At 32.0% G+C, this 21,955-nt stretch overlaps 3 protein-coding genes across 4 annotated transcripts in view; 2 read left to right on the forward strand and 1 right to left on the reverse strand.

Annotated features, from left to right (window-relative positions):
- The window catches only part of LOC105163022 (protein TIFY 10b-like), a 2,302-nt gene extending 571 nt beyond the window's left edge, over positions 1–1,731 (reverse strand). The window contains exons 1-4 of one of the 2 annotated variants that reach the window (XM_011081227.2): positions 1,441–1,731; positions 1,032–1,179; positions 446–837; positions 248–305 (exon numbers count right to left, since the gene is read on the reverse strand). In XM_011081227.2, coding sequence (XP_011079529.1) covers positions 248–305; positions 446–837; positions 1,032–1,179; positions 1,441–1,609 — 767 coding nt within the window. In that variant the 5' untranslated portion in view covers positions 1,610–1,731. The remainder of the gene's footprint in view (positions 1–247; positions 306–445; positions 838–1,031; positions 1,180–1,440) is intronic. The other variant, XM_011081234.2, reaches the window with a different exon arrangement.
- On the forward strand, positions 14,584–17,298 carry LOC105163037 (pollen receptor-like kinase 3). The gene is made up of 2 exons (XM_011081246.2): positions 14,584–15,978; positions 16,077–17,298. The coding sequence occupies exons 1-2, from the start codon at positions 14,613–14,615 to the stop codon at positions 16,796–16,798; spliced, it is 2,088 nt and encodes a 695-aa protein (XP_011079548.2). The 5' UTR covers positions 14,584–14,612; the 3' UTR covers positions 16,799–17,298.
- Positions 18,840–21,275, forward strand: LOC105163047 (exocyst complex component EXO70A1). The gene has a single exon (XM_011081258.2). The coding sequence runs from the start codon at positions 19,005–19,007 to the stop codon at positions 20,811–20,813; it is 1,809 nt and encodes a 602-aa protein (XP_011079560.1). The 5' UTR covers positions 18,840–19,004; the 3' UTR covers positions 20,814–21,275.

A 21,955-nucleotide genomic window follows, 5' to 3' on the forward strand; every position in this document is an offset into this window, starting at 1 on the left:
TTTATTTAATTCACTTCACCTAAAAATTCAACAAGAGACGTATCATCCAAATCACTCCACTACTAGATGGTGAGCGACTAATAATGGAAAAATCCCGGAGCCATGGCTATTATTCGTCCTTTTTTTCTTTTTCTTATAAGAATATTTTGGACAGAATAAAAAAATTATTTAATATTTTTTTCAATCCTAATTTTAAACATACACACACGTGTATATATATATGAAATGATGAACACAAAGTTGCTACCTCTCTTTCCTCTTCTCAAGGAACCGATGAAGTGATGACCTTCTTGCAATTGGTAAATCTATAGCCCCACAAAAAAAAAAAAAAATATATATAAATTCATATCCAAGATTTAAAATTTTCTTATTCCATTTCCTCTTTTTTTTTTAAAAAAAATAAATAAATAAATTAAATTGGTAAAATAACTGTATAGTCAATTACCAAAATCGTTAGCCTCCGACTGTGAAGAAACCCGTTCCTCTGCTCTGAAATTCGATGCCACAGACCCAGCAAATGCAGCGTTCGATTTGTCCTTACAAGTGTCCGGTGAAATGCCGACACCCTTATTATAGCTACTCGCTTGAGGCCGTGGCGGAAGTCCATCTCGTGGGGTGGAGGTGGAGGCCAGGGTAGGGGCCACAACAGCGCCGGGGCTCGGCCTTTCTCCCAAGGTGTTCGACAAAATGCCGTACGACATTTTAGAGCTCCCTTTCCGGGCAAATGCCATGAGTTCTCTGGCCTTGTCGGCCGAATAATCATCAAAAACCAACACTTTACCCGAGTAGAAAATCGTCAACTGAGCAGTCTTGGGATTCTCTGTCATCGCCTCTTTGCTGGAATTCATCAAGAAAAAGATTCCAAAATTCAACTCCAAAACACACCAAAAAGAATAAAACAATAATATTTTTTTTATAAAAAAAAAAATCGAAAACCAGAATATTCTTGTGGTTCTTGGAAAAGGGTCAGTTTTTCTCATTAAATACATTAATAGTGAAGGCAGAAAAAAAAGGACAGGAGGTATCGAAACCTTGTCTGTTTATGTGGAGCATGTTCTGCTGTATTAATGGAGGAGTCATGAGGAGTTATGGGTGGGTGCTGATCTGTCAAGGGCTGTGCTGATTTCACTTTATAAATTGTTGCAGAAGCTGGTGGAGAGATCGATGTCCCGGGCTTCACTGAGATCAAGCAAAAAACAGTTACAATCAATCAATAAAAAAAAAACGAGAGATTTTCAAGATATAAAATTGATCCTAAATCCCTCATATCTATGAAGATTTTCTTTTACTATTTCAAGAAACTATTTAAAACTGAAAAAACCATGGGAATCTTCACTTATTTATTACACCAAACAATTCAAAAGTGATCATATATAAAGAACAAAAATCTATGAAGGAAAAAAAAAAAGATAGGATATAGTTGTTCTTGTTGTATAATACCTATGGCTTCGAGACTCTCAACTTTTCCACCAATTTCAAGATTCAAATCTCTGAGACTTCCTTTCTCCTTAATATACCGACTTAGTAGATTGCATGTCTGCACGAAGTTGGATTTCTCCGGCGCTTTTCCCAGTCTCCGGCCATCAGCAATATGTCTGTGACTCGACATGTTGAAAAATTCCCTCGATCAGATATTCTTCTTCAGTCAAGAATCTTGTGGTTTTCCTTTAAGTTGTGACTCAAGAGACAGAATTCGAGAGAACCGAGGCTTATTAGGTTCTTGTGCTTTAGGGTCACGGAATATATATATACATATACATATATATATATATATGAATATTTATTGTTTGAGCAATGTCTCATCTTTATACTATGCCCCACATAATAATGAGTATATATGACTATCAGTAATTAGCTAAATTAAAAAGGTTGCCCATGAACTATTTATTCATATTCAAAGAGAATTTATAAGCTCATCAGACATATTATGAAATATTTTTTAAGCATATATATAAGATTGTTAAATCTTATTCTGAAAATAAACTTTAGAGATATTTAAATAGAATCAGACAATAAAGCGTATAAGTATTGCTAATTGCATTTATGTATTTAATATGATTATAAGTTGAAAAACATATTATTTTTTTTTCAATATTAATTAGTACTTTTTATCTTTTGGAAAGGAGCTTGTTAGCTCAACCATCTTCTAAGCTTTCTTTAAACTGATTATTCTGTATTTTGGTACTGTTAAATTGAAAAGCAGTTTACGGGGTAAAATGTTATATTTGGTTCACTAGAAAAAATATGATTTTTCACTATGATTAATTATTATAGCTAAAAGAAAAAAATAATTTGAAATAGAAATCAATCACGATTTCACAATGGACATTTGCCATAGTCTTGGCCATGGCTAACGTTTTAGTTATAGTAAAAAATCATGGCAAATATTGATTAATCGTGGTAAAAATTTTAAATTTTTACTTTGATTTTATTTAACGATGATTAATATATTGAGTTGCCATAGTTTATAAGCCGTTGTCATTTATAGTGTAGCGAAACCTCAATTTTTTGTAGTGGTTCCTTAAGTTTTCGTTTAAAATTAATCTCTTTAATCCTTAAGTTCATTTCATGACTTGATCATCCCTCTAGTTCATTTCCTGACTATTTTTCGATGACAGTGTGGCTGGAGTTTGACTTTTTGGAGGATAGAATGGTCAAATTAAATTTGATTTTATCAATTTACATAGTCTCTTAAGTTTGTAAAATTAGCAAATTAGATACTTTTTTATATAAAGGAAATTGTTTTATTTTTTTATATTCTTATGTGGTGAATATGATGCAATTATATCCTGTATGAAAAATAAAAACTTGAACTCTTGTAAATATTAGAATAACACATTGCTTAACTGAAAATAAATAGTCTCTTTTTTTTTTTTGAAAATTGAAAAAAATCAAAATTATAAAATTTATTTAATAAATATAATAAAAAAATCTAAGTCGAATTAAAAATTTTAGGAGTTAAAGGTATGTCTATTTAAAATTAAATCTTAACAATGTTTAATAAATATTAACAACTATAGTTTTAAAGAAAAAATTGATGGAATGTATTTTTAATTAGATTATTTGATGGATTTTAAATAAATATAAAATTCATTTTAGTTGTTCTATATTATAGAAAATATTCTATAACTCTTGAAATAAAAAATTACTGATTATATATGTATATTTATTATATTTTCATACTAGTTAAATTTTATAAAATTTATTCATAATTTTATTTTTTTTAACTACTGAAAAAGTAGTTCATTTAAAGTTAAGTAATATATTATTATTATTATGTTCACAAGAGTTTGAAATTTTTATTATTCACATAAGATAATTACAACATATCAACATAAAAAATATATATATAAAGTTATTTTTTTCGCTTAAAAAAAGATTAGTTTAAAATTTTATAAATTTAAGGTTCTAAAATGACAAAATCAAATTTGTTGACTATTTTACCATCCAAATAATAAATAAAATTAATAAATCCACACTTCACTAAAAAAAAATATTTTTTTATTACGATTAATTACTATAATAAAAAAAAGAGTACATGACAAACACAAACAAACTACGACTTTGCACTTTTCTACCAGCCCTCCAATGAATCAAAAGGCCATCAATAAAATTTGCAGAAAACCCCCTCTACTCTCCAGTATTTACTCCCACGGTACCTTTCCCAATTAAGTAATCCCATCCATCCTTCACCAAAGTGGAAGCCCTCTTGTGATTGGTCGTTTAAGCTACCCATAAATAATTTTAGTAAAATTCAATTTGTACTGTACGACAAAATATGTACTTGGAAATTTCATTTTCTAATGATTGAAATTTTAGTCCCTCTAAATTCGTACTTTTCAGATTTTACCAATAAAGTGTTTAGGAATTTCAAGTACCTAAATATATTCTTTTAATAAAATAATTATGTAAGGTTAAAAGTAGGGATTTTAATTAATATCTAGTTAGTGAAAATATGTACTATTTACAGATTTTGTCCTTCCGACGTTGTCCGAGTAATAAATTACAAACATGCGAAGATAAAGAAATATCATGTGAATAATTTCACTTACTCACAAAATTAATTATATGATTTTTTATTCATATATATGAATATGTTAGTTGTACTCGTGAATTGACCACACATGTTTATTTATTTATTTTATTTTATTAAATTGCTCAAACATGCATGCGGCTGCACGTAGTTAGTGAAATCGAGATCTGATTATCATGGGTTTGAATCTCACTAATATGTAAATAATTGGTGTGTTTTAATAGTAATTATTATTTAGTTACTTAAATTTTATACTGGTAATTGATAATGTTATTTGTTGATTATTAAAATTCTGACAAGTATGGGTACTATTTAAGTAAGATTTATTAATACGGTGTGTTGATACAAGCCGTGTGTAATTACTACATTCCGCGCAATATAACTTTTACGAGATGCTAACCAAGATGAAGCTCGTTCAAATCAATTAATTCACAAAAATTAATGGACAACGAATTTAAACGGTGACGTTCATTTATTATAAAGTAAAGGCAAATTAAGTTCCATCGACACAATTGACAATGATAGTTTGCGAGGGAGAATTTAAAGCAGAAGGCCCTCGAGAAATTAAATAGTACAACATAATAAACATAGCAAATTCATTTAATAATCAAATTTGATTTAAATTCAAATTTATTATACAGTACAGATAGGTTAACTGCTATCGACATAATCGCCAACGATAGTCTTTGTAAGACAGTGTAGAGTAGAAGACGCTCCAACTTTTCTTGTTTATATCGAAAACTTAAATAGTACAATATAATAAATATAGCACCTTCGTTATATAATCAATTTTTGGTTTAAATTGGACTTCTTTATACAGTAGGGACAAATTAACCGTAATTGATATAATTAACAATGATAATTTTATAGAAAAGTACAAAGTAGAAGACGCTCAAACTTCGCTTAATTATTTATATCAAGTAAGTATAACATAATATTTATGTTTTACATAATAAAAAAACGATCAATCTATTCAGAATTACTATATTTTAACCATTAAAAATAAAAATTTCATTTTGCGTAAAAGAATCATTTATAGCACCATATAAAAAATATATATAACATAGATAGCGTGTTCTACGCCAGTAATAACTACAGTAAATTCATATAAAATTTCTTGAAATTAAAATTTATGACGTGCACAAAATGCAGCATTACATTTATGTACATTTAAATTATATTATTCATTACATTTAAATATTAAAAATCAATCAATTAAATATTAATTATATAAAAATATAGACTCACACCGGTGGCCACCTGGCACAGAATTAAAAGTCCCATTTGATAGGACGCTTGGTGCAATTAAGGCGTGCCAAGTAGTCCAATGGTCCATAGCTGTTAAATTCTAGTGGTGCAATGTCGATAAAGATCATTGATATTTCTACTTTCTTAACAGTTACAATTCAAAGACGGCGGTTAGACGTAATAACTTAGCTCTTGCATAAATTCTATTTTTTAAATTATACATCAGTCACATGTCGAGTATGATTTCGTTAAACTTGATTCGAGCTGATTTTTTGATAATTATTTTTAGTTCTATTGTGAGTGTAGCTGATTATTTGACATGAGACGTGTGATATTTATTGTTAATTAAATACAAGAAACAATCATTTAAAAATTATATGGTGATACTTATGGAGAGTATTCCCGCTCAAAATTTGATGATAGTGAATTATTGGACTATGAATATTTATTATTCGAGCTGTTTGATCTTTAAACTTTATTCATTTTCCGTTATATATTAAAAGGAAGTGGACCATATATATATCCCTATATATATTAAAAGGAAGTGGACCATATATATATAAAGTGACCATATATATAAAACGTGCAATGACCATAAGTTATTAGCTAAAGAAGTTTGTACTCAAAAGGTGTTCAGCTACATTTGTCTCAAAATTTTCATAAATTCATACATCTTATAAAATATTTTTGAAATTTATAAAATATCAAATCTTATTTTAAATAATTGAATAAAATAAGATAATGAAGCTCGTAAAATATATTGATTGCGATTTTTTAATTAATAGGACCAATTTAATTATGTTATATAATTAATAGGTAATATATATATATATATATATATATATCAAGAATGATTTTTCATCATGATTAATTCAAATATGATTTTTGCATATATATCAAGATTGATATTTCATCATGATTAATTCAAATATGATTTTTGCATATAATTTTTTGATTTCTTGATAATTTGACATAATCAATGTGGGATTTATTCAAAACTTGTACTGTTTTTTTCGTGGATTCATGTATATATTCAAAATTTAAACACAAGACCTCTAAAAAAATTTAAGGCTCAAACCACTGTACTATCTTCAAAGAAATATCTGCACCATTAAAGTAACTATGTTAAGGGTTATCAAAGCAACTTCATGTTGATCATTGAGAAAAAAATTATAGATTTTGATTATAAAAAATAAATAAATAAATTGATTTATCAAGAGTGGTGTTGATTCTTGGATTTTGGTATTCAAGTTATGGGTGCTATTAAATTCACATGTAATTCACACGTTTCTACCACCTTCTTTAATTCAATTGTGGACATTACACTCGTCTGCAACGAGATTCGTGATATTTATTGTTATCTAAATACAACAACCAACTATTTTAAATTCATGTAGTAATACTTACTAAATTCAAACCCCAAAATTATTGGATTATGAATATTTATTGTTCGAGCTATGTCTCATATTTATACTATGCTCCACATAATAATGAGCATGACTATCAGTAATTAGATAAATTAAAAAGGTTGTCCAGGAACTATTTATTCATATTTAAAGAGAATTTATAAGCTCATCAGACATATTGTGAAATATTTTTAAAGCATATATGTAAAATTGTTAGATCTTATTCTGAAAATAAACATTTGAGATGTTTAAATGGACTCAGACAATAAACATTCGATGATAGTGTGGCTGGAGTTTGACATTTTGGAGGATAGAACGGTCAAATTAAGTTTGATTTTATCAATTTCTATAGTCCCTTAAGTTTGTAAACTTAGCAAATTAGTCATTTTTTTATGTAAAGGAATTTTTTTTTTTTTTATATCTTTATGTGGCGAATATGACGCAATTATAAAATTTATTCATAATTTTAATTTTTTTTGCTACTGAAAAAATAGTTCATCTTAAGTTAAGCAATATATTATTATTATTATGTTCACAATAGTTTAAAATTTTTATTATTCACGTAAGATAATTACAACATATCAACATAAAAATATATATATATATATAAAGTTATTTTTTTGGTCTAAAAAAATTAGTTTAAAATTTTATAAATTTCTAGGGACTGAAATGATAAAATCAAAATTGTTGACTATTTTACCATCCAAACAGTAAAAAATATTTAATAAATCAACGCTTCACTAGAAAAAATATAATTTTCTGTTACGGTTAATTACTATAGTTAAAAGAAGACATTAGTCATGGCCAAAACCATGGCAAATGTTTTAATTATGGCTAAGAAGTATGGCGAATATAGATTAATCGTGGTAAAAATTTAAGTTTTTATTTAACCATGATTAATAATATTGATTTATATCAATTTTTTTAAGCCGTAATTATTTATAATATAGCAAAAAATTCATTTTTTTTTTTTGACAGTGCTTAAAATTTTGTGAGAGAAAATTATTGGACCATAAATATTTATTGTTTGAGTTGTGTCTCGTATTCAAATGGGCCCAGCTAAATAACTTTATCCTGAAACGATGCTTTTAATATCTTATTTTTAAAATTTATAAGTTTTATTTTTTTTAATTTAGAAAAATCACTGAATACTTTATAATACAGGATAAGCTTCGAAACATTTTATAACTTATCTTAAAAGAAAATTGACCAAAACACCCTTTTAATCAATCGAAAACGAGCGTGTGGGGTCTTTTAATCCAATGTATGGGTTTATATTTATGTTAATTAATTGTGAATCTAAATGCTATCATGGTATTAAATTCTGACCAATTTATGGGAAGTGATTAAGTTTTGGTTGTCTGCTTTAATATATGTAAACACCAATATTATTACTACTTTAATAATTACCGCACGCGCTCGTATATACATATTTATATATAATTGTGGTCCCAAAATTATAAGTAGACGAGATATTCTTTCTATGTCTACTCTGAAATCTCTTTATCGATAGATTTACGGTTCGTTTGGTTCAATAAAGAGAAAATGGGAAGTGAAAAAGTGAGGTCGAGGAGAATGACTAATAGTTTTTCCTAAAAGAGTACGTTTGGTTGGAATGAGAAGTGGGCGTGTAAGAAAAGTGAGAGTAAAAATGAATGTATAAGAGATAATTTGGTATTGGTTAGGAGAATGTAAAACTCGATGTATATGAACTTTTACGTTAATATTAAAAAAATAAATAAATTAATATTATACTACAATATTTTTATGTTATTAAAAATTATTAATAAAGATATTCATCAAACAATAAAAAAAAATGTGTTTTATATGGTTATCCTTTCTAAAATATTATGTACAGGTGTTGTTAATGGGATTTTTTTTTTTTGAGAAAATTATATCGATGGGTAATAGAATAAGTAAAAATAAAATGTAATTTTGTGATTCTAAATTTTGTTGTTAAATTAAAAAGTAATTTGTGTATGTGTTCCAGCAAAACAGGGACCATTGGTGTACAATAATGATTAATAATAACGAGGCATAACTCAGGTTGTGAAATTGAGGTCTCGTGATTTTAGAGGTTATGAATTCGAATTCCACTGTATGTGTGAGGTTTTGTTCTATTGTATATTGTGATATGTACTGTTTAAATTTTATTTATCTGATATTGTTGATTAGAGTATTGTAATTGTCTTTTTTAGATATTAATATTTGACATGAATGATTGTAATTGAGTTATTTCAATTAATAATAATTTATTACTCCAGATACAAAAAATAGGAGCAAAAATTATTTTGGTACCTGAGTTTTAGCATTATTGTTAAATTAATACATAAGTTTTTATAAATGATCCAATTGATATCTGAATTTTTTCATAAACATCAAAATACTTTTTGCTTAAAATATTTTTAAAAACATCACTTCCTACCCAATCTATTAATTCTCAATTTTAATTATTGAATGAATATTTTTATATACTAAACTAATTTACTTTATTACTCATTGTTATCATTTAAATTGTTATAATAGTATAGTTTATTTAATCATATGACTTTATTGTGATTTAAATAAATGGATATATATAAAAATTAAGTTAGATTAAAGGGGTAATTTTGTTATTATGAAATATTTTAAATAGAGATATGCATCTATTTGACTTTTACGTAAAAACTCAAGTAGCAATTGGATTATTTATAAAAACTTATGTATCAATTCAATATTTATGAAAAAACTCATGTATCAATTTAATAATAATAAAAAACTCGGGTATAAAATAAATTTTAGTCCAAAAAATAGTGATAATAGTAATTAACTAATAAAGTTCATCCCAAAATAGAAGAGTTATATTTAGAGAGTGTTTGCGCAAGTTTCGAAAAAATTGTTTTTTAGCTTATGGTTTCAATAAAGTACTTTTGAGGTGTTTGGAATGTTAGCTTCTGCTTTTAAAGCTAAAAAAAGAAATATTTTTACACTAGAAAGTGATTCTAGTTGCTTTGGCTTTTCTGTAAATAAATTCAACTTCATTATTTACTATTTTACAAATATTATAATAATCTTAATTCAACTTTTATATTTTTACCTTATTTTTAAGATTAAATATTTAAAGTTGATATTAAAATTTTTAAATAATTTGAATAAATTAACAACAATCAAATTTACACTTGTGCATATAATATTTTAGAATTTTTATTTTTTATATGCTATATCACCTAACTATATTAATCCTACATCATTAAAAAATATAAATTAAACTGTTATGATTAATTAAATAAATATTTTTTTTTAACCATGCAAATTTAATTGTTGTGTACAAATCAATAATTCTATTACTTAATCGGAGCATTATTATATTAAACATTCACTTTTTCTATTAATGTTTCAAAAAAAGTTAATTATGAAATATACTAATAGAAAAAAATTTATTATTTTTTGAAGAAAAATTATTATTATTGACAAACAACAAGTACAAATATAAGCAAAAATAATATCTTTTTAGATAAAATAATCTTTAATCGATTAAATTTATTTTAGAATAATTTTTTCGTTAATACTATCCAATTTAACTCTTATATATTTTATACCAACAGTGCCCAGTTTTAACTTCCAATATTTTTCTATAACTATCCAGGGCCCACTAAATCTAATCCCATTTGATGTCAAAAATTGAGGGCAAAAATGAAAAGAGAAAAATACACAAAGCTCCTTTCAATGTTTATTGTTTGAGCTGTCTGATTTTCCAACATTATTTACTCTTAAGGGAGGGGACCAACCTATAAGTTGCTATATGTAGAGGATGTTTGGAATTTATAACATATTAAATTTTATTTTAAAAATATTTTTTTCAAAGTAATTTTATTAAATAAGAAAATGAAGCTTGTAAATTGTATTGAATGCAATTTTACAATAATGGGACCAATTTAATGATGTTATTAAGTGTATGAGTTGTGGTCGTTATGGTTTGGACAACATATGGTGATACGTGCATGTTTCGTCTTATAACTGAATCAACATCTCTTAAGTGTAAATGTCCGTGTGTGTGTGTGTTTTAATTATGTTTGACTTTTTACTCCACAGTCGCTTTTGGGATTAATTTCTACCATGATCATCATATTTTGATAAAGAATACAAATGTATAGCTTTTAATTCAACTGCAATCTAATTACCGATGTGTACCCACTAATTTCTACTAAAACCACTTGACACGAGGTTAATTTGAAACTTGGAGTTTGTGAACACAAACATCAAAATTCTTTTTTCTAAAATCAATTATTTTATAATCAATTATACATTGATTAGAAAAAACCGACATTTATATAGTTGTGGTATTCAAACCACACATAAAAGAGATAGCTCATCATTGTAAGGGAGATTTTAGAGATTGAAAAGTGATTTCAAAACGAATCCGTACGAATTATTTTTTAATTTGGAAGACCAATTAGGGCCGTATTCCTACCACCACCCTTAATTCAATTGTGGGCGTTACACTCCGTTGCAGCGAGACTCACGATGTTTATTGTTATCCAAATACGATAACCAACCATCTTAAAAATCATGTCAGTTGTGAGTGTTGGTCTTAAAAAATATATATTTTTATTAGGGCCATTTATGGGCTGCGAAGCCCATGAAGTGTTTGGGCTTACGAATGCTCTAATTTTCCTGGATTAGGATTGGATTTGATGGGCCTATACCTATGGGACAGGCCGAACTTAAGTATCTAGGAAGAAGCAATTTACAGAATATTAAAGGCCCAATTAAAAAAGGCCCGGTAACCCACCAATCCTACCCGCCAACACCTGAACTTTGACCCGTCACCTTTTTAATTCTATTTTAAATTTTATCATGATTATTTATTTTAATTAAAATCGTACACCTCTAATATATATACTAATTGTTATAACACGCCGTCCATGCATGCATATAATAAATAATTATTTATATTTAAATATATTATAAATAAAAATAAAATATACAAACCAACAAATCACATTTAAAAAAATAAATTATTTTACGAACTACAGTTTGTGAATAAAACTTTTATATTAGTATTGATATAGAGATAGTATAGAAAATGACTAAAAATATATGAGGATATTTTTAATATTTTAAAAAAATTAATGTCGCAATATAAGAAATCACCATTTATTTTTTATATGTAAAAAGACGCGGCTGGGAAAGGCAGCAAATTGCTTATGCATACAAAAGAAAAGAAGCAAACAATCGCAACTGCCTTACCATTTTAAAACGGTGGGACCCATTAGAAAAACAGGGGCATTTATGGAATTCATTTCATTAAACAAACGTTGTGAACTGGCGACTACTCATTATGGAAGTGGGGAGTAATCTTGTCAACTCATTTTGCGCATCCTGGCCCCGGAATCTTATGTAAGTGATTGCATTCTGTGAGCACTTGGTTCTTGTTGCAATGATTACTATGTTTTGTTAATGTCAATTGAATATTACTCTTTACACATAACCCATTTTTTGTTAGGATTTAAACAAAAAAATATGATGTTAGTAAAAGAAATTACATAGGTTTTCAATTTTACCTCTCATTTAACATTTTCACGTAATAATTTTACATTTATAAGAGAAAGATGTAATGATCTTATATATATATATTTTTTTTTCTTTTATTATTGGCACGATTGTCTGATGTAGGGTTCAGATGTTTGTGTGGCTAAAGCTTTGATAATCTCTTGGAAGGTTACTCTATGAGAATCGATTTTATTAATTACGAGGAGTTTTTACCCTTGTTTTTTATGATTTTGAAATTTTTCTATTTGCACAATGTCCTCTTTTCTGTCCTAAGTGGGGTTTTACCAATGGTTGCAACTTGGCTTACATGGAAGCATTTTAAAATTAGGGTTAATTACATTTAAACCTCTTCTTGAAATTACAAAATTGCGTTTCAACAATTACACTTACGTCCCCTCCGAAAATTCAATATTTACACCTAGACTTCTTTTGTTAGAGTTTCGGTGAATAATGCTGACGTTAGTAAAAAATTACACAAGTTTTTTTTTTTTTAATTTTATCCTTCATTTAATATTTTCGTGTAATAATTTTGTAGTTAAAAAGGAAAAAATATAATGATGGTAACCCTACTCCATGTATAGATATTATATTTTTTCATTTATAAGTACATAAATATATATGTAAAAATATTAAATGAGGGACAAAATAGAAAATTGAAATAATTTCTTTCACTAACATAAGTATTTTTCATCAAAACCCTAATGGAAGACGGTCAGATATAAATGAAATTTCTTTGAAAAAGGTGTAAGTGTAAAACTTAATTTTTTAAATAAAAAGTAAAATTTTATATTTTTTAAGGGGTCTAAGCGTAATTAACCCTTAAAATAATGAACCTTATCTTGCCAGTCTTGAAAGAAAAAAGGAAGGAGAGCTGCATTGTAGTTACCCGGATGAATCTCTTGGTCCTTAAGTAAATACTCTTTATAATAAAGTGAACTAAAAGGTAATTTGAGCATCCATCTAATATGGTTAGTTTGTTTGCAAACACAAACGCCCCAGTGGGGTTGCATTTGATTCTTTTTTCCGAGGTGTAGTTAGGGGGAAAAATGAGCTAAGCTCGGCCAAAATTTCAGGCACGAACTTGATGAGCTATGTAGAATTTGGGTGATTGATGCTCTAGTTTTCTTGATGGGCATCCACCTACTGGATCACTAGTACTTCCCACCCACCGCATCTAAATGCTCTCCCTCCACTTTCAGCAACCACACCTCCAACCCCCCTCCTCCTCCTCACCTACCAACAATTACCACGCAGCCTTAATTTCGGTAAGATTGCGATTTATGAATCTTGGGAGTGGCTTAAGGCGCCGTTCCCTTCCCATTTAAAATTCTCACCCAAATTATCCACGCCCCAATAAATTTATAGAAAATTGAGGGCCGAAAACGATAAAAAGAGATTACTTATTAGGGTTAAATATAATTTACCTGCCCGTGTTAATGAAAATATTCAAAAAAAAGTTCTTGAATTTGGCCCAATTTTAGGGGCATTACAGACATTAACCAAGGCATAAATTGGGACACAATGGGCACACTGCAAACGATTTTTAATCATTTGCATGTGGATATGGACATGGACAGATTATTGTTATCTGCCCACATTGGGCTGGACCGAGGATGGATGTTTTGTAAATGACTTAAATGCCCTTAGTAATCGGCCAAAAATCCAGTTGACTTCCTCCACTCATCAATTCCTTTCCCTCTCCAATACACCACCATTCTTATTTTTGATTTTTTTAAAGATAAAAGTGCAACACAAACACTTTTTAGTATTATTGCAATGTTCTTAGTTAAGTGGCATTACTGCTTATTTTACTCTTATTTATTAGCGAAAAGCTTAATTATGCTCTCTATCTTATTAAAAATATCTATTTTTAATTTCTTTTACCTGGAAAAACATGAAATATTTTGAAACAATTTTTTATTTTAAAAAAGGTATGTCAATAAATATTGAGATACTTTTTATATTTTTTTTGTAACTATTCACAAACTGTAATGTTAATATGGAATAATAATACTCTTATTAGTCTTATTTTGTATCCCTTCAACCTTATACAAAATTATATTATCACACGGGATACCACACAATACAATATGTCAAATTGAACAACATATAAATAAATGATGGGATTAATTATTATTGTCTACTATCTCAACCAATCCGATGATGCATAATCCATCGTACAAACCAAACCAGGCCCATATGTCATACTATGTTAAGATTTAACAATAAATCAGTCTGAGAAAGCGAAAGAAGAAGAAATGAGGAGGTTAGTTATTACAGTTGCAACTTCTTGCATGTCTATTCCTGCCCAAAAAAGGCAACATTCGCAACGACAATAACGGATTTCCCATAACTCCATCCTCTTCCTGAAACAAATCACTGCTAATTCTTGAATGCATGAACAGCCATGGATATTACATCTTAAGCACCTTTTTTTTTCTTTTCTTTTTCCTCTTATGGCCATTATTCATGTTCTTGGATCATCCATTTTTTTCTATGTTTTTCTGCTCAATTTTCCTATCATTACAAGCTCAGTTTCTGAATCTGAAGCTCTTTTGAAGCTCAAAGGATCATTCACGAATGCAACTGCTCTTGATTCTTGGCGGCCCGGAACAGAGCCCTGCGCCAAAGTCAAGCCATGGGTTGGCGTAATTTGTGACAACACCGTGGTTTCGGCCCTTCGACTTGGAAATTTGGGCCTGTCGGGGACGATAGATATTGAGGCATTGGCTTCTCTTTCGGGCTTGAGAAGTATTGGTTTCATGTCGAATGCATTTTCAGGCCCGATCCCGGAGTTCCATCGGATGGGCGCTTTGAAGGCGTTGTTCCTTTCCAAGAACCAATTTTCAGGTGAGATTCCAACGGATTACTTCACGAAATTGTTGGGGTTGAAGAAGGTTTGGTTATCGGGAAACAGGTTTTCGGGCCCGATTCCATCTTCGTTAGGCCAGTTATCCCATTTGATGGAGTTGCATCTCGAGGACAATCAGTTTTCGGGCCCAATTCCTTCACTCGTGCAGCAAAGTTTGATCTCTCTCGACCTTTCTAACAATGACTTGGAGGGGCAGATCCCTTCAAGCATGGCGAAGTTTCCCGCGAATGCATTTAAGGGGAATCCCGGGCTTTGTGGTGGGAGTCTTGGAAAGCCCTGCAACACGTCTGTGCAATCATCAAATATTATAGCAGAAAACAATGGTCCCCGACGAACCATATTCATTTGGGTTCTAGTCGCATCAGCTGTCCTGTTTCTGCTAATGGCAGCCGGGATATTCGTGCTCAAACAAAGGCAAGATAGGTTTGACCTGGTGATCGAAGACTCACCTAGTATAAGTGCATCAAGCATAAGGAAGAAGGATTTTGACACAGGCCGGGATGGACTCGGCTCAGGCCATCGGATAGGGTCCAGCCAGAAAGGGTCGTCAAGATTTGCAAGAGGGGTTGGGGATATAGTGATGTTGAATTATGAAAAGGGTGAGTTCGGATTGGCTGATATGATGAGAGCAGCAGCTGAGGTGCTTGGGAATGGCTCTTTGGGTTCTTCATACAAAGCCACTATGGCTAGTGGATTGACAGTTGTGGTGAAGAGAGTAAAGGAGATTCCTAAGATGGGGAGAGATCATTTCGATGCTGAGATGAGAAAGCTTGCGAGTTTAAACCATGAGAACGTATTGCCACCTCTCGCTTATCACTACCGTAAAGATGAAAAGCTTTTTGTCTATGAGTATCAACCCAAAGGCAGTTTACTCTTTCTGTTGCATGGTATGTACGACGTTTCTTTGAATGGGAATACTTTGGCGTAATCGAGCATTTGAGGTATCGATTACTGAATGAGCTCTTTCTTTGCCATTTGTGTTTAGGTGATCGAGGAGTAGCTCATGCACAGCTGACCTGGCCTGTGAGATTGAAGATAATTCAAGGGATAGCCAGAGGATTGGGCTATCTTCATTCTGAACTCTCTTTACTCGACTTGCCCCATGGTGACCTCAAGTCGAGTAACGTTCTATTAACCCCAGGATTCGAGCCTTTGCTCACAGACTACGGATTCTGCGCCTTGGTCAGCAGCAGCCACGCCGCACAAGCACTGGCCGCGTATAAGTCTCCAGAAGCTGCGCTGGATCACTCTATATCACCAAAGTGCGATGTTTTCTGCCTGGGAGTCATAATTCTCGAAATCCTTACAGGGAAGTTCCCATCTCACAATCTCAGCAATGGGGAAGGCGGGACGGACCTAGTCCAATGGGTGCGATTGGCTGCTTCTGAGGGGAGAGAGGCCGATTTGTTCGATCCAGACATTATGAGCACCAAAGCTATAATACATCAGATGGAGCAACTCCTCCACATTGGTGTTGCTTGCACGCAGAGCAACCCTGATCATCGGTTGGACCTCGCAGAAGCCATCAGCAGAATAGAGGGCTTAAAGCCAGTAGACACGAGTTATCAGCAAACGGAAATGAACCATGTTCTGCCACCGTCTGCCGAAGCATATGGAGTAGACCATCACAACAGGCGTTCAGCCAGACGGTCTGACATCATTGTGCATCAATCACGCAATAGTAGTATTGATTTGGATGTATCTTGACTAGTTCCCTAGCATGAATATGAGACAGAATAGAATGGTCAGCACTTTAGAAACAGTAAGCGGAACGACGTTCCCTCCACTTGTGAGCAAGAATCAGGTTGCTCTTTTAGGTTGATAGGATTAAAGTAGCCACAATGTACACATAGGATTAAGTGATAAAATGAAGAAGAAAAATCTGAGGGGTGGGGGGGTTTAGAGGGTTCAGTTGATAGGAAAAAAAGTGGTTCGTTGGATTGTTTTCTGAGAGTCGATTCAACAGCCTCCTGATGTGTACATAGTTTGGAGTTAATCAGAGCTGAGAGGTGATGGAAATCTCATGCTATTCTCTACACAAATGCTCTCTCTCTCTCCAAATACACCGTTATCGTGTGATTGATTCAATTTGACCAAACACATCGATATGGATAAAACATTGTTGTGGTATATCTGTATATGCAACTGTCTTTTATTGGCAGCTCACAGAGGTTTGGTCCGGAAGTTGTGAGGGGCTCCAAGTTTGATCTGATGTGTGAGAAGTGAGGAGTAAGATTTCCAATTGTTGTTCCAACTCATTGACAGTTTCATTCAGGGCACATCTCATTACGTACAGCTGGATCATTAATGATTGGAAAATGCTCTAATTTTTCCTAACTAAAGTTGTCAAAACCTATCATTATGTTTATATATCTATTAAATAAAAGTGTAATAAACTCAACTCTCAATAAAATATAAAACACAGTGGCACGTCCTCTATTAAATATTTAGTCCACACATCTCTCCTATCTTATATATATATATATTCTAATGAAATATTTATATTAATTCAGATCAAGGTAAGTAATGACGTGAAAAATTGAGTTTGATGGTTTTAAATGGACTCTACTTTTTATTCTCAATTTGGATGATAAATATTGGGATCGCAGAGTTAGGTTCGGTTAGATAATGAAGATCTGATTCTAGGTTATATTCAGGAAAGATCCGATGTAGTTTTATACGGATACTGTCAGGAGATAAAATATATATAATCCAGAAAATTGATTGATTCACCCTTTGTTCTAACTTGGAAAGTACTCATAGATACTATCGAGATCAAGGAAGAGGTGTTTTGAATTAATCAATGAAGTGCATCTTTCACTTCTGAATCCCAAACAATTCGATTAGGGGTCAGTACACAAAGATTTAAGGTCATACCTCACAGTAAAAAATACATATATGTCTTATGAAGCCACAAAATATTTATAAGAGTCGGTGTGTTAGAGGGTATAGGGATCCACATAGTGTTCTGCTCTTAAATGTTTATGTTGTCCGATAGACCCAATCTGAACAAAAAAATGCAGATTCTTATAATACTTCATAGGTATTTTGAAAAAGGCGATTTGATGTTATAGGAGTTTTCAACTGTGTAACCCCTGTCGTATAAATTATTAAACAGCAAAAGAAAAATCTATTTTGGTGAATATCTTATTATAATTTATTGTGTTAGAGCAATTTTAATTAGGAGTAATTAGTACAAAAATAAGAATCTTTGCAGGAGAAGTACTGTGTATATGCAGAGCAGTGTTGCGTACGTGCGAGTATGCATGCACGTGAATCTTGACATCTAAGTTGACTTCATTAAATTTGATTCCTTGTTTTTTTTTTTTTTTTAAATCACATAATTATATAATATTTTAATAAATAGACCAATTGATTCAATAATACAACAATACTTGATATCACATTCATATAAAATAATTATAATGAACTCACAAATACCCTGATAGGATTCGATCAATAAAAATGAGCAATTATATCTATATTTTGAAAATTAAATAATATATCGTTTTAATCGATATAGTAATAAATTATATAAAAAACAAATACTCATATATGTGATAGAATTTAAACTTATGACTTCGAATTTATTGTAAGACTCATCCTCAACAACTAGGCCGAAATATATTTTTTCTTTATTAGGATCTTTTAAGAAATTGTTTTTAAATAAAATAAAATAAAATACATATATTAAAAAAATAGGAAACCAGAAAATATTACCGCGCCACTCCGACTGTACAAACAAAAGTTAAAAAGAAAAAGGAAGGGAAGCAGAAGAAATCAAAAACCCCACAAGCCCTCCATTTTCAATTCTTTGTTTCATTTTCATTTTCATCATCATCATCATCACCTCTCCATTTTTCAGGAATCAAAAAAGAAAAAGAAAACAAGTAATTAAATATTGTTGCCCTCCATGGAACCGCCGGAATCAACCGCCGCAGAGAAAATAATCCTCCAGTGGGATTCCACGGCGTCGGAAGATGCTCGTGAAAGAATGATCTTCACCGGTGACCGTCAGGAAATCGACCGTTACCTTGACGCAGTCGACGAGCTCCAGAAGGCCATGTCCTCCGCCACTTTGTCTGATTCCTCATCCACCACCTCCTCCGCGCTCCAGATCGCGATGGCTCGACTCGAGGACGAGTTCCGCAACATCCTCCTCTCCCACACTTCCCCTGTCGAGGCCGACTGGCTCACGGAGTCAACTCAATTGGAGTTCGCTTCTCAGGAATTTGAGTTGAAAGAAGAGATCGCTGAAAGTAGCTCCGACAAACAGTTGGAGCATCAGGAGAGCAACAGTAGCTCCACGAGCAGCTGTTACAAGACTACTAGCAGTATACGAGAAGTAGATCTTATACCCAGCGATGCCGTCTACGATCTCCGCTGCATCGCGGAGCGGATGATCGCCGCCGGATACTTGCGTGAGTGTATTCAGGTGTACGCGAGCGTGCGCAAGTCTGCGGTGGACGCGAGCTTGAAGAAGCTCAACGTTGAGAAATTGAGCATCGGCGATATACAACGACTCGGGTGGGAGACGCTGGAGACGAAGATCCGGCGTTGGATACGGGCTGCAAAGATATGCGTCCGCGTGCTCTTTGCGAGCGAAAGGAGGTTGTGCGAGGAGATATTCGAAGGTTTGGGAAATTCAGCAGATGATGCTTGTTTTATGGAAACTATTAAAAGTCCTGCTATTCAGTTGTTTAATTTCGCGGAGGCGATTAGCATTAGCAGGCGGTCGCCTGAGAAATTATTTAAGATATTGGATTTACATGATGCTTTGTCCGATTTATTGCCTGATATTGAGTCTGTGTTTGAGTCGAAATCGAGCGAATCCATTAGAGTACAAGCTGTTGAGATATTATCTAGGTTAGCTGAGGCTGCGAGAGGGATACTATCGGAATTTGAGAATGCTGTGCTCAGGGAACCTTCAAAAGTACCCGTTCCTGGAGGGACGATTCATCCCTTGACTAGATATGTGATGAATTATATTAGTTTGATTTCGGATTATAAACAGACATTGATTGAATTGATTGTGTCGAAGCCCTCAACAGGGTCAAGGTATTCAAGTGATCCGAATGTACCAGATATGGATCTTTCCGAATATGAGGGGCAGACTTCAACTTTGGCGCTTCATTTGATCTGGATTATTGTGATTTTGCAATTCAATTTGGATGGCAAGTCCAAGCACTACAAGGATGCTTCCTTGGCTCATTTGTTTATGATGAACAATGTCCATTACATTGTGCAGAAGATTAAGGGGTCCCCGGAGTTGAGGGAAATGATTGGAGATGATTATTTGAAAAAGTTGACTGGGAAATTCCGGTTGGCTGCTACCAACTACCAGCGGTCAACCTGGGTCAGGGTGCTGCATTGCTTAAGAGACGAGGGTTTGCATGTAAGTGGAAGCTTTTCTTCTGGTGTGTCAAAGAGCGCTTTGAGAGAGAGATTCAAAGCCTTCAATGCTATGTTTGAGGAGGTGCATAGAACTCAGGCCACATGGTTGATACCTGATACTCAGCTCCGCGAGGAACTTAGGATTTCCATATCGGAGAAGCTTATCCCAGCTTATAGATCATTTCTTGGAAGGTTCAGAAGTCATATTGAGAGCGGGAGGCACCCAGAGAACTACATCAAGTACTCAGTTGAGGACCTTGAGAATGCAGTATTGGACTTCTTTGAGGGATACCCAGTGTCCCAGCATCTGAGGAGAAGATCTGAGTAAGAGAACTGGAACTGAGTTTTGCCACTTAGAATATAGGACACGATTCTTTTAATTTTTTGCGGAGTGTTCTGGGATGAGGTTCTTCTTCTTCTTGGAAATCAATTGCAATATCTTGATAGAGACCAGATATGATATTCTGATGGTAGATTTGATCAGTAAAGGACAAACGCCGGTTCTAACTGCTCAGAGCAGCATATGCCTCTTCCAGAATGCGTCCGCCTGTAAGCATGTGTTGTCTGTACCTCCTCAGCTTCTAGATTTTGTTTCATTCATTTATATGGGAATTCTTGTATTTGTTGTATTGTTGAATATTCTTATGCAATTATGATCAGTGAAGAAAAGAATTTAAGTTAGTCTTGATGATTTTCAACTGACTAATAACAATTGTGTTTGAAATATTAGATCTGAAGGAACTGAGCATCTCTCTAGCTCAAATGGCCATAGATGCTAGTTTAGTTGTAACCGGCGTGTTGGTTTTTGGGGTTCCTTAGTTCATGTTTATTGCTGTAGAATTTACTGAAATTTCTGGGTCATTATTGCTTCTTTAAAATTACATATATTTGCCTCTGACTTGTTTTAGTATATTGCTTTCTGCAAAACTATAAATAATTCTGGAACTTGTTTAGTTGACTCACTTATTCACTTTTGGCAGTAGGCTTATTGGCAGCTGAAACGGATAATTAGACTTGTTACCTGTATCTAGATTTTGAGGACTATGAACTTGAGAGAAAGGATTGGAACTTATTTGCTTAGATGCATATTTTATAGGGAGATAGAATAAATTCTGTTTCTGGTTAGCCGTAAGCAGTTCATTGGAGCTTCATCATTACATTTGAAGTAATTAGACATTATCATGTTAATGAGGTTTGCTAAGTAATGATACAAAATAACCCTTCCCCGAAACTGGAAAATTTGATCAACTTCTTCACTTTCCAAAAAGGAAAAGATAGGCCTCGATGACACTGTCAATCTCAATCCTTGAATTTTTCCTAAATGGAAGCTCCAAGCAGGGGATAAAAGCTTTTCTTATGTAGTCATCTGAACTGTTCTTTTAGCTCAAATTTCTCTTTCATGGAGAGAAGGATATATGAGAAGAACAAATAGGAGGTTAAGAAATGATGTGTAAATTTCTAAGGAATCGT

The sequence above is a fragment of the Sesamum indicum genome, linkage group LG1, assembly GCF_000512975.1.
Source record: "Sesamum indicum cultivar Zhongzhi No. 13 linkage group LG1, S_indicum_v1.0, whole genome shotgun sequence".
NCBI lineage: Eukaryota > Viridiplantae > Streptophyta > Magnoliopsida > Lamiales > Pedaliaceae > Sesamum > Sesamum indicum.